Source organism: Macaca nemestrina, chromosome 7, assembly GCF_043159975.1.
Source record: "Macaca nemestrina isolate mMacNem1 chromosome 7, mMacNem.hap1, whole genome shotgun sequence".
Taxonomy (NCBI): domain Eukaryota; kingdom Metazoa; phylum Chordata; class Mammalia; order Primates; family Cercopithecidae; genus Macaca; species Macaca nemestrina.
Window position 1 is genome coordinate 175,414,241 of NC_092131.1, and position 16,475 is coordinate 175,430,715.

At 52.8% G+C, this 16,475-nt stretch overlaps 1 protein-coding gene across 1 annotated transcript in view; it reads right to left on the reverse strand.

The window, feature by feature from the left end:
• Positions 1-16,475, reverse strand: part of LOC105499078 (ATPase phospholipid transporting 10A (putative)) — a 185,792-nt gene that overhangs the window by 24,786 nt on the left and 144,531 nt on the right. Inside the window, exons 9-13 of the mRNA XM_011771496.3 lie at positions 12,795-13,012; positions 11,369-11,563; positions 8,414-8,978; positions 2,905-3,008; positions 2,684-2,810 (exon numbers count right to left, since the gene is read on the reverse strand). Of these exons, the coding sequence (XP_011769798.2) occupies positions 2,684-2,810; positions 2,905-3,008; positions 8,414-8,978; positions 11,369-11,563; positions 12,795-13,012 (1,209 nt within the window). The remainder of the gene's footprint in view (positions 1-2,683; positions 2,811-2,904; positions 3,009-8,413; positions 8,979-11,368; positions 11,564-12,794; positions 13,013-16,475) is intronic.

Genomic DNA, 16,475 nt, shown 5'->3' on the forward strand with positions numbered 1-16,475 from the left:
GTGGCCCACGCCTGTGGTCCCAGATAGTCAGGAGCCCGAGGCGGGAGGATCACTAGAGCCCAGAAATTTGAGCTCACGGTGTGCTGTGATTGCACCACTGCACTCCAGCCCAGGTGGCAGAGTGAGACTCTGTCTCAAAGCTAAAAAAAAAAAAAAAAAAAGAAAGCACCTTCATGGAAAGACTTAGAAAGGAGTATTTGGCTTTGGAATAGTAAATATATAAGTGGCTGGCTTCACTTTTCTCAATGAAGCCGAGGAGCTGGAACACAGTGTCCGCATTTGAGCTGTGTGAACACTAAGGTGGTGGGTGGCTCTTGTACTCTCCGGCTCAGGCCTCGTCATTTGAAACATAAACATACCAGGTAGCAGGAGATGGTAAGTGGTGAACAACCGGCCTGTGGGAGGGAGGCTGACTGACTGCATTTGCTCATTTCTGTGGTGTAAATACTCCCACCTCGGCTGACTTCAATCTACTAACATAGCATCAAAAGGCAACGTGAGATTCCTGAACATTTATGTGGGCTACTCCAAAATGCTTCAAAATTTATCCACGGGCTCTGCCAGCAGGCGTGAGCAGGCTCCAGTGCACGGCTGGCACCCATGTGGGCAACCCAGGAGTTCCATCACCAACACATCTCAGAGCCATCCTCATGTGCACTTGGAGGGAAGTGTCACCTAAGGATGACAGCGGGACGTGGTGGAATCAGGGTTTGGAGAAATGCTGATGGCCAGGATCCCTACTCCAATCAAAGGAAGCGGAACAGGGGATCAGAAAACTCTGATTTTAGATCTTCACACAGTTGCCCAAGTAAAAATTACAGAATCCAAGCAAGAAATCCCTGTGAAGAAGACCTAAGATGACTGGATCTCAAGTTCACTATGAGCCTCGGTGCAGCAGGGGCTGTTAATGACTTAGGATATGTTAACAGAGCTACAGCATCCGGGCCAAGAGAGGTGACAGATGCACCATCACCAGAGAGAGTGGGCAGAGGAGAGGCCAGCTGGGTGCAAACGGTGTGGAAGCACCAACAGGAGACTCATCACCGCACAACCGCTCAGAGCCAGGCCCTGTGCCTGCGCCACGCTCAGTGCCTCCCATCATCCCTTCCTTTCACCCTCACGGGAGCCCGAAACACTGGGATTACCAGCCCCACAGAGCAGAACTTGGATGCAAAAAGGACTGAGCCACAGGCTGCCCAACCAGCCTGCACGACCAGCCTGCCTGGCCAACTTGCACAACCAGCTTGCAGGGGCAGAGCAGGGCTGGACAAATGAGTCAGGGCTCCTGGGCTCTGAGAGCAGGGAAGGTGGAGAAAGGGCAGGCTGGGACTCACAGCCATGTCCCCAAATAGTCAAGGTTTCATCATGCGGAAAAGGGAGGAGATTCTGTCTGCATGACTCCAGGGGGTGGAACCAGCACACACTGTGAAAAGGCACCGGAGGGTCAATATCCCTCCATTTGAGAAGTTAGTGCTGTCGGGGGGAAAAGCTGCTCCCTGGGGAAGGTGCCCCACAGTGAAGGGTTAAAAGCCAGGCTGGTCAGTGAGGCCGGGCGGACACGTCTGGGAGAACCAGCGGATGGCTCCTACCCCACAGGCCTGCACATTACTGTCTTCTGGGGAAGCCCAGTCAGTCCAGACGACAGCAGCCCTGTTTTAGTAAGCCAAAACTTCGGGGCCTAAAACAGGCACAGCCATTTCTCAGGTGTTCCATTTAATTCACATCCAGGGCTGCCACTCGTGGTGCCATTGGACTCCTGGATCCCAGGGCTTTCCGAGTAATGTGTGGCCTTCTATAAGATACTATGGGCAAATAATACATAAAATGTGTGCAGATATATGTTATGCCTAGTGTACATTACGCTATTAAATGCAAACCTTAACTATGTATTATGCTAGAAATGTAGATATAAATATATAGCTATCCCAACTCCTCTGCCCAGAAAAAGAGGGCAAGTGAACACCGCCTTTTTGTGTGAAGTGAAGATGAACTCCTCAGGGCTTTGTGTTTGAGAGGTACCACCTGACCCACAGCACCCGGGATGGAGGTGGGGGTGCAGCACCCTCAACACCAGCTCCTCGAGGACACACAGAGCACGTATACAGTGACTCAGCTAGTTTAATGAATGCTTTAATAAATAGGAAAATAAATATTTTAAGTATTAAGCAATAACATAAAAAATATCTTCATTTATCACTGATACTAGTTAGCATTTACTAAGTACCAAGATGAACACAGTAGGAAATGTGGACATATTTCAGAAAAAAATGAGCCCATGTTCTTTTCATCCACCTCGAATCCGTGAAACATTCCTAAGATGCAAAGTGCAGCAGTCTCTGGGTTCCAAAAGTTTCCCTGTTTCCCAAGGGAAAAATCCTTTGAACCCCCAACTGTCGGGAACCTCACTCCTTGTCTCTATTTTTGGTGGGAAAGCAGGTTAAGGGGAAGCATGGCAGCTGCTGTCTTGGGGTGCCTGGCGGGCAGCAGCTGTGCCTCACAGAAACGACACTGGGAGAAGATTCAGGCAAGCACCCTCCCGCCTCGGCTGCACCAGCGTCCGGCCAGGCAGCTCCCTAACCAAGGCCAGCCTGCGGAGCAGCTGCTGACAAGAGCTCTCACCCCTCCAGGGCTGCCCCTGCAAACTCCACACTGCTCTTAGGCATGCGGCTCGCAAGTTAATTACCTAACAGGTGCAGGTTCGTCTCCAGGCGAATGGCAGACTGGAAGAGGAGCTCCTCGCTGTTTTCCGGGGAGGATTCTGCTTCTAGGTGGCTTTGCAACCAGCAGGCATACTCTTCTTTACTCAGAACCTGTGGGAGATCCATTGCTGAGTGCTGCACCAGGTGCTGCTCACTGCGGGGCGCCCACCGGCACAGGCACCCTCGCGGGGCCGCCCCCACTCACCCTCTTGGCGATGCACAAGGTGCGCAGGCCTTCCGCCGCATACAGGTTGAGGTAATTCTGAGTTTTGCTCCGGATCTTTTTTTGATGCCTCCCTCTGGCGTCAACTAGGTTGGAGAATAAGCAGAAATATGGGTAAGACCTGGCATCTGCGGAACCATCTTCAGACACTCTGAGATTTACCCCGTGTCTGTTCGTTACTTGCGAATACAGCACAAGTTTTCATATAGAATTCAAAGCCAAAATGAGCTGTTACGTTTAAAAAAGAATCTCATCAATATGCAAATGTTTGGCTGTTTATTTTATTTTTTCATAGAGACAGGGTTTTGCCATGTTGCCCAGACTGGTCACAAGCTCCTGGGCTCAAGCCATCCGCACACTTCGGCCTCCCAAAGTGCCGGGATACAGGTGTAAGCCACTGCGTCCGGCTGATGTTTGGCTGTTTCTAACAACCTTTGTTGAAATCAGCTCATGAAAATAAAAACTTCATCAAAAGCAATTTGGCATCCTTTTGCCCAGCCTATTAAATGGAGGCTCACGTTCTTCCTGTTAATGAAAAGTCTTACTTAATGGGAAGTGCACTTTCTATCCTCAGAACGGTAGGATCCTTACAAGTAGCACTGCCAGATATAACAAATGATGTCTAAATATGGCATAAGACATACTTTTACTTAAAAAATGATTTATCTGAAATTCAAGTTTAACTGGACATTCTATATATATACACATTGTTTGTGAAATCTGGCAACACTACTGACCAGTTATGAGGCCCCTGGCCCAGGAAGGCTTATCTGCTAATCGAAGTCTACCGCCTGACAAAGCAGACCTGGTAAGAGACGCTTTTACATGCCTGGCCATGCTGCATTCTCCATGGGGGTGACGGAGCCTTCAAGGGAGTGATCATTGGTTCTTGGAGGTGGAAGAATCTTACTCCTTTCTATGTAAAGTCTAAGTACACATATAGAACATAAACAGATACACAGCATATCTATGTTATTAGAAGGCCATGAGGGGACAATTGAAAAAAAAGTCTGAAAAGGCTCTTTATGGAGTTGATCATGGGGAAGAAAAAAAGCTGCCCTGGGATCCTTTGCTTTAGGTATTTACATTTCCTGAAAGGATGATGCTCAAACTCATCTTTGTATTCCTGGTATGATGGTAACACTCTTAGAAGACGCAGATAACCTTTTCCCAGAATCAGATTGTTCTTCGAGCAAAGCCATGCCTATCTGAGGGGCTTTGGAAATGAAATACTCATGATAAAGCTGTCCCATTGTTCCGGGCAGAGGCGACATGTGGTGTGCACTGGGACATGTGGTGGTACTGGGTGTGACACTGAGATTAACCACACTTTCCAAAAACGAAACGAACTGAGCCCACAGAGGGGGGACGGGCCACTCGGGACCCTGGGTGCCCCAGACGAGGAGATGGCCCCACAGGCGTCTGCTTCTCAGGTAGACACTGGGGTGTTTCTGTGCAGGGCCATCTGCACAGGGCCTAGTGACAGGGAGCACCTGGCCCTGCCAGGCAGAAGCGGCTGAGCCCGTCGTCCCCTCCTGCAGACATGGACACACACCTGTGCCCCTTCTGGCAAGATCTGCGCCTCGTTCTTGGGTGACTTTTCCCTTACACGTCTTGCTGCACCTACCACTGAGCAGTCACTGCAGAAAACCGAGGCTGGACTTTGGAGGGTGGGGCCCTTGTGGAGGCTGGGATCTGTCTACACTCTGATGGAGGGTAGGAGAGGATGGGAAGAACTCAAGCTCCAAGGAGACCATCACTGAGGAGCTGGGGGAACCTCCGAAGGAGAATGTACTGGGGAACGAGAGTGTGGATCCCCAGAGGCATTCAGTCAGACCCGCTCTTCTCCACCTGCTGGAGTGACGCTGGGGGTGGCTGATTTCAGGCTGGAGGCATGGCAATGTTCACACTGCATTTTTGGCGATGGTCATGCAATATCAGCCCCTTCTTTCTGATGTTCCACAGCCAGCCAGGTCCTGTGTGTCTCGTCTCCCTACGGCGACAGGAGGAATTCTGTGCCTGGAACTCAGCTCCGTGGGTGAGGAGTGACACCACCCACAGGAGCGGGACCAGTGCTGCCCGGCACCCCCTGCTGGGTGGGGACAGAGCTCTGTGCCGCAGCCCCGAGGCCACATCTGGGTGGGGGTGGATGGGTCTAAGCACACAGCTCCAGGCACAGTCTGCAAAGATGACTCCGGTGCCCACCGACCTCAGACACAGCAGGGCCGAGACAGCTGCGCCTGGCAGTGGGCTGCACCTGATATCCCCACCAGGAGACAGCTGGTGAGCAGTGCTTGCAGCCCTGCAGAGGCCCTCAGAGGGATGAGGGTAGCCTCTCTTCGTGATTTTACCATGTGTTTTAATGTTGTTCCAAGTGATATTTCCATTTCTTCTAAGCTTTACAAGCGATATTTCCCCAACAAGGAGTTATCTGATTAAAATGGTAAACTAAGGTGCAGTACCTGCTTGTACATGCATGTACTCGTCATAAAAAAAATACGTACTGATTACTGCATGGCAGCAACGTGTGAGGCCCACACTAGGCAGTGGGCTAAGGCCAACTCTCTGTCCTCGCTCTGGGAGATGGCAGAGTGGCTTGAGGTTTACGCCTTAAAGACCACACAAAGTAGCAATGCCACCAAACCACAAGCAAGTGAATCTTAACGGGAAGGAGCCAGAGACTTGGGAAGGTACCGAGTGGATGCTGGACATCTACGTGACAGAGGGCTCTCAGCTAGGGGCTCGTGTGGGGACTTCCCATGAGAGGTAGGCACTGTGATTTCCTTTGTAAATGGGAAACGGAGGCACAGAAAGAGTGAGTGACTCGTCCAGGGTCATCCCAGCCAGTAAGTGTAGACCTGGGATTTGAACAGAGATCTGTGAGAATGGGTTGCGGTGGAGTCCCTGCTTGTTGCCTGACACCACACCTGCCAGGGCAGGTAAGCCGTGGCCGCATCCTCCTGATGTAATACAGTCACGCCCACTACCTGCTCAGCCAACTCGGGCTTCTTCTGGTGAAAATGTTTTGAGCCCTCTAAAGAGGGCATCAGATTAAGTCCGGAGTGGGACAGCTCTGTGCCCTCTCAGTTTGTCACCTACACACAGGTGATAAATTGATCTACGTAGGTGGTAAGTTGACCTGCACAGGCAGAGTGATCGCCAGGCACAGTGAGTCCTCTGTAATGAGTCTGCATCTGTCCACATCCCTCCACCACTCCCCCAGTAAAAGGCAAACGATCTGTGCATAAGGGTGGGTGGTCGCAGGTGGGTAACTTCAAGGGGATTCCAGGGCCATCCTGTAGTCATTCTCTTGGGAAACCGCTGGGATCTCTGAACTTCCTGAACCTTAACCTGCCCAATGTTGACACGTAGATCTTCCTTATCCGAATCTGACTTCGTGCACTGCTTGAAAATTCCCAGAGGAAGGCAGAGATCAACGCAAGCCCTTGATTAATTTTCCCCATCAATGTCATGGTTTTGATAAGGAGAGAGCTGTGACAATGTCATTACCTGGCCTTTCCATGATGCCATGGATTTCAGGTCCTTTTTCTTATCTGCGGTTACCTGGTTATGGGAAGCTCCCTTCCTGAGAGCCACAGCAAAGCCACACTGACGATGCCGGGCCTGAGAGGCTCCCCGGCCTGGGTAGGGGCTCCCCGACCCCGACTGTGAGGTCGATTCTGAGTCAGAGGAGAGCAGTGTGGATGGTCTTGTAACCGGCATCAAGGGCCTTCCCAACTTGCAGACGAACGAGGAAATCCCTGGCTCACTCAGGGGCCCGTGGAGGCCAGGCCGCCACTGCTCCTTCTGCCATGGCCTCAGTGCCTGCCAGTGAACAGGGAGGGGAGCCCTGCCTCCTGATAAGCTCTATCCACCCTGGTAAGGTACCAAGAAGCAGGGGTAGAAGAGTGAGCAGGTCATGATGCCAAATTTATTCAATCGAAAGGCATCCAGTTTTCTGGGATATCCTTGGTGATTTTTTGGGGGGGACAGGGTGGATGTGAAATCTCGTCCTTCTTTTATGGAATGATGGCTAATGGTATTAGCGACACGTCATTGACAGCTGTTCTTTTTGTCTGTGTTCTGCTTTTGAGGTTTTCTACTCATGTAAAAAAACACGTTGCCAGCAAAGTACAAGCCTGGCAACTGCTGCAGCCTTCCTCGCACAGCTTACAGGGCTCCCTGCTCTACAGGCTGGGACAGGCCTCACCTGCCAGCGCCAGGCAGCCCCCACATGCCAGGGCCACTCCATGCCTTCCCCTTAGACATCACCCATCATGCTGTGAAGTCTGAAGCCCAGGACCCCTTCAGTTGTCTTGAACCCAAGGTTGTAGAGTAAGACAGAGAGAGTTTTTTGCTGTAGAATGAAATCACTCAGATAACTGCCCTGTTTATGTTTTTCTCTTGTGTGGATGTAAACAGGAATCCATTTTCCGAAGAAGCAGCTTCCTAGAACTCAAAATCTGTCCATGAATTGGATTCTTCGCCGACTCCAGGGCAGAGGCCCTGCAGCAGGAGAAAGGCGAAATCTCGCCCCGCAATGGCTGTCATCGCGGAAGGTCATCCAAACTCCTCTCAGAGACACATCTGCAGATTCAGCTCAGCTGCCTTTTGGAGGTCACAGCTCTGTGATGGGGACATGGATTTCCTGTATGAAGCTCTTCCTCCCATCCAATTCTCCATCATGAACGGTCCTGGGCTTCTGTGCCAGGGGTCCTGTCCTGGGGCACTGAGATGCTGGCAAGAAAGGCCAGTGGGAGGTGAAGTGCTCCCTAGCTCCCTAGCTCCAACTCGGAGCTCCAGAAGGGAGCATCTGGCTGATAGCGTTTCCCAGCAGCTGCTGCCCAGAGCTGCTTCCAGGGTGCAGAAAACAGGAAGCCTGTGGCAGGCAGTAGAGCCTCAGTGGGGCCCCTAGGCTGCTGCAGCATCCTCACCTCCACCCAGCTCAGTTCCCCGGAGCTGAGGCTGCACTTCTCCATCCTCTGAGCACAGAGGGAGAGGTGGGTGGCCAGGTTCGCTTTATGAGAGGCGCTTGACCCTTCCCCTCCCAAGTGCCAGAACAGAGGGCAGTGGGTGAGGCCGGCATCCCTCACTTCCTGGGCCCCCACCGTGGCTCCAGGCAGCCCACAAACCGTGGCCTGGATCTCTGAGCTGCACCAGGTCCACAGGGCAGGAAGCTTTCCAGAGCTACTATCTAGATTCTCACCCTTCATCGTTCAAATTTAAAACCTGACACTCTCCAAGTATCCTCTGTCCCCCTAGTTCTTGGAGGTGGGGGTGTCCAGGCACGGAAGCCCCCTGAATACTTTCTAGTCCAAACCCTTCAAACAGGCAAACAGTGATCTGAAGAAACCGTGCAATTCTTTGATGGGCACTGCTTTTGGAAAAGGATTAATGAAAATCACTTTACTCAAGAGAAGGAATTGGGTGGGGATATTTATCAGGACTTCCTCCCCGAAGCCAGGGTGCAGCTGGGCAGGGGTGGGGGTACCTGAAGAGCAGGGCTGCAGGAGATCCATGACCACTGAGTCGGCCCCCTTGGTGTAGACGTTGATCTCATTGGTAAGCGGGTGCCGGATCACCACTGACATCCTCTTGCGGATGGAGTCGAAACCCAGTGTGTGCAGGAGGTCGAAGGTGAGCCTGCCCAGGTGGGGCAGCTCCACAGACACTTGGTCGTGCAGACGCTCCACGAGCACGCAGTTGTAGGCTCTGGCCGCATACACTAGTGCCGCCTCATCTGGGCTCTCGGCCTCGTACCGCAGCTCACGCTCTGGCTCCTGCTCCTGGGCAAGCTCCGAGACCCAGTCATCCGCCTGGCTGCTGTAGCCGTTGCTGGTGATGGCCGAAGTGGGCTGGCCCAGGCTCTCCAGCCTGAGAAGCATGCCGTCGCTGGACGGGGTGGACAGGAAGCTGGAGCCCGACTTGTGGTTGGACTTGTTGGCGGCCAGGCTCCCGATGCTGCTACAGCCTGAGGTCAGGCAGCTGGGTGTGAACCTCCGCAGGAAGTCCTCTATCGTCTTCACGGGGGACTTCAGCTCAAACCTCACCCTCACCTGCAAGACAAATGGTCAGAAGGCAGGTGAGGGAACTGCTATGTCCCCCAGAGGCCCCACCCTGATTCCCACAGGATGCTCCAGGCACTTGGAGGAACAATGGTGTTGACTTCCCCACGGGGTCTCAGAACACACATTTCCTATTTCCCAGATTTCAGGCATGCATTGAAATTGCAGGCAGAGACAGTATTCCTGCCTTGAGATCCTCCGCTGGCCTCTTCTACTTCTCTTAAGCAAAGGTTATGCAACATTCTTTCAGAACGTGATTGCTGAGGGCCCATCAGGGAGGCCCTGATGTATGCAGGGGAGTTGCAGCTGGTGGCATCTGCTGGCTTCGTTTGGGGCTGTCCCTGTACTACAGTGTCCCCTTGCTTTGCAAAAAACAGCTCAGAGGAGCAGGCTCACCACTGCCTGGCACAAAACTGGGCATTTTTTTTCCAATTAAAAAGCCATTTAACAAACCATCAGCTTATACTTCCTTTGAATTATGTCTATAAGAATTTAATATACAAATCACATTTCCAGTCCCCAAATAATCTTTCTAAGCACATTAAATACACTGACAAATTGAGGATCCCAAACATGGAAACAATATTTTAACCACCACAGTAAGAAACAAAATGAGTTACACACACACACACACACACACACACACACACACACACAAACTGTTAAAGTTTCAAAAAGCTCAATGACAGAGCAACAGAGCCATGTTTTTTTCTTGCTCTTTATTGAAAGAGCAAATGTCAAAACAACCAAAATATTGAATTAGCAATTCTTAAAACCGCAATTTTACCATTGCATCCTAAGTTCTGAATTACAGTAACAGCCTCCAGAAAAGTCAGGTGTTTGGTAAAGCAAGGCGCACAGAGCCAGATTTTGATACAGGTGCTTTTCCTTTGGTCTTGCCATGACTGTAAATACGCTACATAGCCAGCTGGGAGACACAGGCACCCACATGGCAATCCCTGCTAGCTCCAAATGTCCTCGAAGGTGGCGCTCACCAACCAATATATGGGAACAGAAATGCACCCAGAGACATGTTTACCTGCAGCCTGAGTGTGGGTGATTGATAGGCTGTTCCCTAGGTGGAACTCAAGTCGTGTAACCTTCAGCATAAGCCTCAATGATGCTGTGGTCTCTCACCCTTGATTTAACATCTGTCAGGCGGGTCTAACCCGAAAAGGGGCACTTCTGCAGGGATACACACCAGAAGGGTTTTTAATGCTGAGGGCAGAGCCCAGAGGCCAGATGGGAGATGCTGAGGCAGCCAGGAGATGAAATGTGGCTCCGGGAAGGAGCTCCAGCCCAGGGCTGCCAGCATAAGCCTCAAGCCTGCTGGTCTCTGAGTGGCAGGCCTGTCCACTGGTGTCACCGGGTCCAGGTACTGCCAGACACGCTGCCGCAGCAGAGAAAATACAGGCCACCTTGTTCACCCCACATCACCTGCTGAGGAACCTACTCCAAGGGCTGACCCAGGAGTCTGGGAAGGGATCCTGGGAGAGTCGGGAGCTGGGAGGTCTATGACACACACCCACCCCATTCAAACATTCAAAGCTGCCTGGTTCCATATGCATATCGCTTCCGTGCCCCCCACACTGCCTAGCCCACCGCAGGGCTTTCTGGGGTGCACTGGGTGATAGAAGAGCCTTCACATATACAACCTTTCCTCTCTCGGGAGAAAACCTTAATGTCAGACTGAACCAAAACCAATTTGAGCATTGCTATATTTCTAGTATCCTAAGTAGCCTCTGATCAATTCTCGACTGCTTCTCGTTGAAGAACAATCTTCGATGCCCCCATAAATCCTCCCCATGGCCCCACGGCCCAGGCAGGCACCCCAGGCACAGGGAAGAGGCCGATGCGTCTCCGCCTACATGGCTGGTAGAGTCAGGGTCCACGTGCAAGTTCCTCATCCCAGAAGCTGGGCCCCGGCCTGTCTTGTCCTCTCTCCTGTGTGGATCTGGGACCCTGAAGCTCAGAGAGGTTGTCCCGGGCAGCCTCCCTCCGGCCCTGCCCCAGGCCAGGCAGCGAAGGAAGGACCCAGGCAGGCAGGGCCTCCACATACCCACCTGCCTACCTGAGGCTGGCCTAGCTGGCTGCCCTGTGTCCCTCCCCTCCCAGGCTCAGAAGGCATCTCAGGTGGGCTGTCCCCTTCCACTTGGCCCCAACCAGCCCCTGCCCACCGCAGCCCGGGACCGACGCTGCAGAACCACAGCGCTGTGTTGCTCAGTATGAAGTGTCCGCTGCATCCGCCCTAGGTCAGGATGTGCTAAGAGCACTTGCTGCAGGAAAGGGCCGGGCGCTTGCCCTCAGGAGGACTGACAACCATGGCCCACAGTGCAGAAGGTCAAGGTCAAGGTGAAGCTCAGGGACCCTCCAGAACTTGCCTTTGTTCGTGGCTGATCCGGGCACGTGACGACGACTGTGTTGCAGATGGTGAGTGCAATGAAGAAATCAAAGACGTCAGACAGCTCGGGCGAGAGGTGGGCCAGCGGATGCTCCTGGTGCCTCGCCACGGCTAGGCTCTTGTCACACTCGCTCACCTTCTCCAGCAGCTTCGGGTCAGGCGTGATGTCCTTCTCCTGGGGAGAAAGGGAGGCTGGCAGTGAGTCCCACCCAGTAGTCTGCCGAGGGTCTTGGGGCATGACTATTTAAGGTGCTTTGATTTTATCATAAGCTGTAAACAGAACTTCATCTCTAATATACATATATGTCGTTTTATAATTGTAAATTACTTATGATTTTAATTGCACAAATATACATAACTTCTATCTACTTTGTGAAAAACATGCTTCAGCATTGCACTCTAGTCTTTTCACTCTACATTTAAATTTTTCATAATCAAAATATTTTATGTACATATTGGTGGTTTCCATTATCTCCAAAGCATTATTAATTGTCTGAAGTTTTCCAGGCTTTTAAAAATCATTTAAAAACACAATTAAATGGACATGTCATCATTTATTTGACCACCTCTTTATCACTGGATACTTAAATTTCTTTCAGTTTTGCTGATGTAAATTACACATTGATAAACTTCCACATGTAGCAATCCTTGGCTGAATCGCGAAATTGCTAGACGAGAAAGTTTGAATACTTTAAATACTCTTGACTCATATTGAAAAATGCCGTCAGGAAACCTCGTTCCAATGCAGCCTCCCTCCTGCCAAGCGTGAGAGCCCCCATCCGAGGGGACAGCGTCCAAAACTCTAGATCACCCCTATTTAGATGGCAGCTTCTCTGTGGGTTTAGGAGCACATGAGAGAATGAGGCCACCACGGAGCGAGCAAGGGGGACTCTTCCCCTCCGCTGTGCTGGTGAAACATGTCGGAAGTGAACGCCTCTTTCAGAGGTCATTGCTCACTTCTGCGCCTCTCCCTGCTGGATGAGGGTGGTCCATTCATGTCTGGGCGGCTGACAAGGCCAGGCAGAAAGTATTTTATGGATTTGGGCTCGTCTAATTAAAACTCCCTCGGGAGGGGTTGGCTTTGCTTTTTAGCGGTTGTCATCTTGTCCTGAGGTTTTTATTTGCTTCGTTTGGCAGCACCGGCTTCCTCTTTGTCACCCTTTCTGGGTGAGTCGCCAGCAATCAACCAGCCTTAGAAGCCGTGGCAAAGGGGCCCCGTCAGTGTCTTGGAAAAGACAACGGTGGAGAGAAAGTGTTGGCCAGAAAAGCTTCTGCTGAGTAGAGCCAAGCCGCCCAGCGACAGTGTATTTGTAGGATTAAATACGGACACCTTCCACGAGCGGAGGGGATGGTGAAAATGGGGAAGGGACGTGGCAGCGCCCTAGCAGGAGGCCCCGTACACTCACCATGGGGCTGCTGAAGGCCGTGTGCTTGGACAGCATGCTGGCCCTCTTGGCCTCGGCCCGGCTGCCCGTGCGCCGGTGGGACTTGGTACTCTGGGTTCGGTGCACCACCCGGACACTCTGGTGGCTCCCGATGCTGCCGCGCTGGGACACCGAGCCCCCTCTGGGCACCACCTCCTCCTCCTCCGAGTCAGCCTCCTGGTACCTGGCCAGACGCTGCGCTGTGGGGAGAGGGCGCAGGGTGAGGCATCGTGGGGAAAGGCTGGGAGGACAGAACCCACTCAGGGTGTTTTAGGTTCCACGAGGCTTCCGGCAGGGCAGCCCCAGAGGATTCACCACCCTTGATCTCTAATAGCAAGGGACAGAGAACATCTTCAGTTAGCTGCAACCTGGGGAGGTTGATATTCTCAACTGTTTCACAAATGAGAAGACTGACTTTCATCTCAGAGAACGTAAGGAGCTTTCTAAGGTCGCATGACTTAGGGGAAGGGGAACGGGTGACGTCCAGCTGGTTTGTTCAGGTAGAGCCCAGGTGTACATGGGGTAGGGTGGCAGGTGGCTGGAGGAGGGAGGCAGGACAGAGGGTGGCAGGCCTTCCAGTCATGCTGGAATGACCGTGCTCGCTTGGTGCTGAGCTCCTTGCCCATATGGACGGTGGGCACCATCTGCCCCTGTCTGGATGAAATGCTGTGGCACGGGGGGCTCACTCTCCTAGACTGCACAGCTTGGACCCCTACAGCCAGCCAGCGTTTGGACTCAGCTTTGAAATTCCATCCAAGGGGATCTTGACTGTGATGTCGCTCAAAAGCCTGTAGAGGCCCCTGCTGAGCAAATTCCCCATGACCCCGTGAACGCAGGGCGAATCCCCTGCAGAGGTGGCTGCACCGCGGCTTCTTGCTAACCCATGGCTCTGAACCAGTCTTCTGGGTTTTGCCCAGTGAGGACAGCTTGTTTCACCGTGGATGAGCAAAAAGAGGACCATTCATGAGCTTTACTCATCAGAACAAGCGTTTCATCAGAACATCAAGCACAGGCACGGTGCTGAGTTAAAGCTGCAGGGGCCTGTCAAGAGGCCGGAGAAGGAGATGCCTGTGGAGTTGGCCAGCCGCGTGGACCAGGCCCTGTACCGCACATCTCTTAACAGGCCCTCTGTGAGAGCTGAGGAAAACGGGGGATAAAAAAGGGGAAGTCACCTGCCCACCGTCACGAGGCCGAGTACTTGCCAATGCCAGGATTCCAACTCAGGGAGATCCTCATTCCAGGAGCAGATGTCCTGCAGACATCTCACCAGCTCTTGGGTGGTATAAGCCCAGTGCACCGTAAGCAAGGACACACAAAATCTGGACACATGACTCTGTCCAGCATGAAGTGAGGGGCTGGGCTTCAGCCTCCAGGAAAACGGACTGGCCCGTCCCACCCTCCCCCAGCAGCGGTCCCGCACATCCGGAGCTCCATGGAGCCATCCTTCAGGGGCCCCTCCTTCCCTCAGAGGCTGTGGGGGCCATGGCTGGTGTGTTGGTGTTCTGATTGGCAGTGGCCCCAGGGATGCCTTCCATGCCCTCAGGGAAGATGAGGCCCAGGAGCAGGTAATGTTCCCTCCTAGGCATGCACAGCCGGTCAGCTCCAGGTCATCAGGCCAAGCTGTCAGAGGGGGTACACCCAGGACTTCCACAGCTGGTTCTGGTCCGTGAGCAGAGCTTGGGGTTCAGAGTCCATCTGAACTCCTTTATGAGGAAGATTCGGAAAGGTCAGATCGTAAGATAACTGGCTGATGACGCTCCTTGCCTGGGTGCCTGTCAGCAGCTGATCCAGGCACTTCTCTAAAACACGCTGCTGAGACCCACGTGGTTTCATTCATCACCAGGAAGCCCCCCGTGTCTTGAGGCAAGGAAACCCTCTGGTTTTCCGGTAGCATTTGGCAATTGTCAGAATCTTTCTGTAATCTTAGTTGGGATCCTACCCCCGGAGCCTGAGCTTCCAACTTTATTATTATCTTTTAAATTTATTATTATTATTACTAACGGATAAATCAGCATTGTATACATTTATGGGCTGCAATGTGACGTTCTGATATATGCGTACAATGCGGCATGATTAAATCATGCGAATTAACAAATCTGTCACTTTACTCACCTATCATGTTTTTATGGTGAGACAGTTAAAATTTACCCTCTCAGTCATTTTGAAATGTGTAATACATTCTTATTGCCTCGGGTCACCCGGCTGTGCAACAGATCTCAAAACCTATTCCTCGTGTCTGTCTGAAACTGGGTCTCGGCTTTAAGGGCTGCTGCAGAACCCACTGCCCGGATCTCTGATCCCCTCAGGACTCTGCTGAGTTCCGTTTTTGAGAAGAGCACACAATGCACTGTGCTGCACCAGGTTTAGCAACTACGGGAGGGGAAGGGGAGGAAGGAGGGAGAGGAGAGGAGGGTAGAAGAAGGGTAAAAAGGAGGGGGAGGCCAAAGGAGGCTGGTGGGAGGGAGGATGGGCGAGTGGATGGAGTACTGTCACCGATCATCTATTCTGGGTGGCAAATAAAACTTTAAACAAAGTGGGTAATTTCCTCTGCCTTCTGTTTACTATGACTGCTTCACTTCATGTTGAGGAAGATGGTGGCTATCATGATAATCCTTGGTTTTATAAAACTCACAAAAGTGTCAAGTATTCGACAGAGGCCTCCCACTAAATCCTTCTAAAGAGCAGCTTCCTAGTCACGCCCGCTTGCATTCCCTCTGCCCGGTTTTAATTTGCTGTTTCCGTAGCATGCACTCGGCTTCTGTCACAGGCAGGAAATGGACCCCAGGCCGCAGTGCAGGGTGCGCACTCCCAAGGCGCTGCAGCCCCAGGCATAGCCGTGGCAGGGACCCTGGTCCGCACCCTCTCCTGCCTGGGGCGGGGTGCTGGCTGCAGTCACACCCTGGGTTTCGGAAGCTGGTGTCTCCCCAGAGGCACCAGGTTGGAAGGAGGCAGCCACAGATACGGAAGGGAGAGGTGGGAGTGGAGACCACTTCAATAATTGGGAGTGAGGCGATTCATCTTTCCAGTTCCCAGGAACACTGTTCCAGGGGAGAGAATGAAGCATGAATTAGCCGGTGCCCTTCTGAGGATTTTATGACCAGAAAATGGATGGGTGACAACAGAGATATCTCTTGGTCCCTTGGTGTGGCAGAGCAAGGGGACCGGATGCCCTGGAAGGTGGCAGAGCAAGGGGACCGGATGCCCTGGAAGGTGGCAGAGCAAGGGGACCGGATGCCCTGGAAGGTGGCAGAGCAAGGGGACCGGATGCCCTGGAAGGTGGCAGAGCAAGGGGGCCGGATGCCCTGGAAGGTGGCAGAGCAAGGGGGCCGGATGCCCTGGAAGGTGGCAGAGCAAGGGGGCCGGATGCCCTGGAAGGTGGCAGAGCAAGGGGGCCGGATGCCCTGGAAGGTGGCAGAGCAAGGGGGCCGGATGCCCTGGAAGGTGGCAGAGCAAGGGGGCCGGATGCCCTGGAAGGTGGCAGAGCAAGGGGGCCGGATGCCCTGGAAGGTGGCAGAGCAAGGGGGCCGGATGCCCTGGAAGGTGGCAGAGCAAGGGGGCCGGATGCCCTGGAAGGTGGCAGAGCAAGGGGGCCGGATGCCCTGGAAGGTGGCAGAGCAAGGGGGCCGGATGCCCTGGAAGGTGGCAGAGCAAGGGGGCCGGATG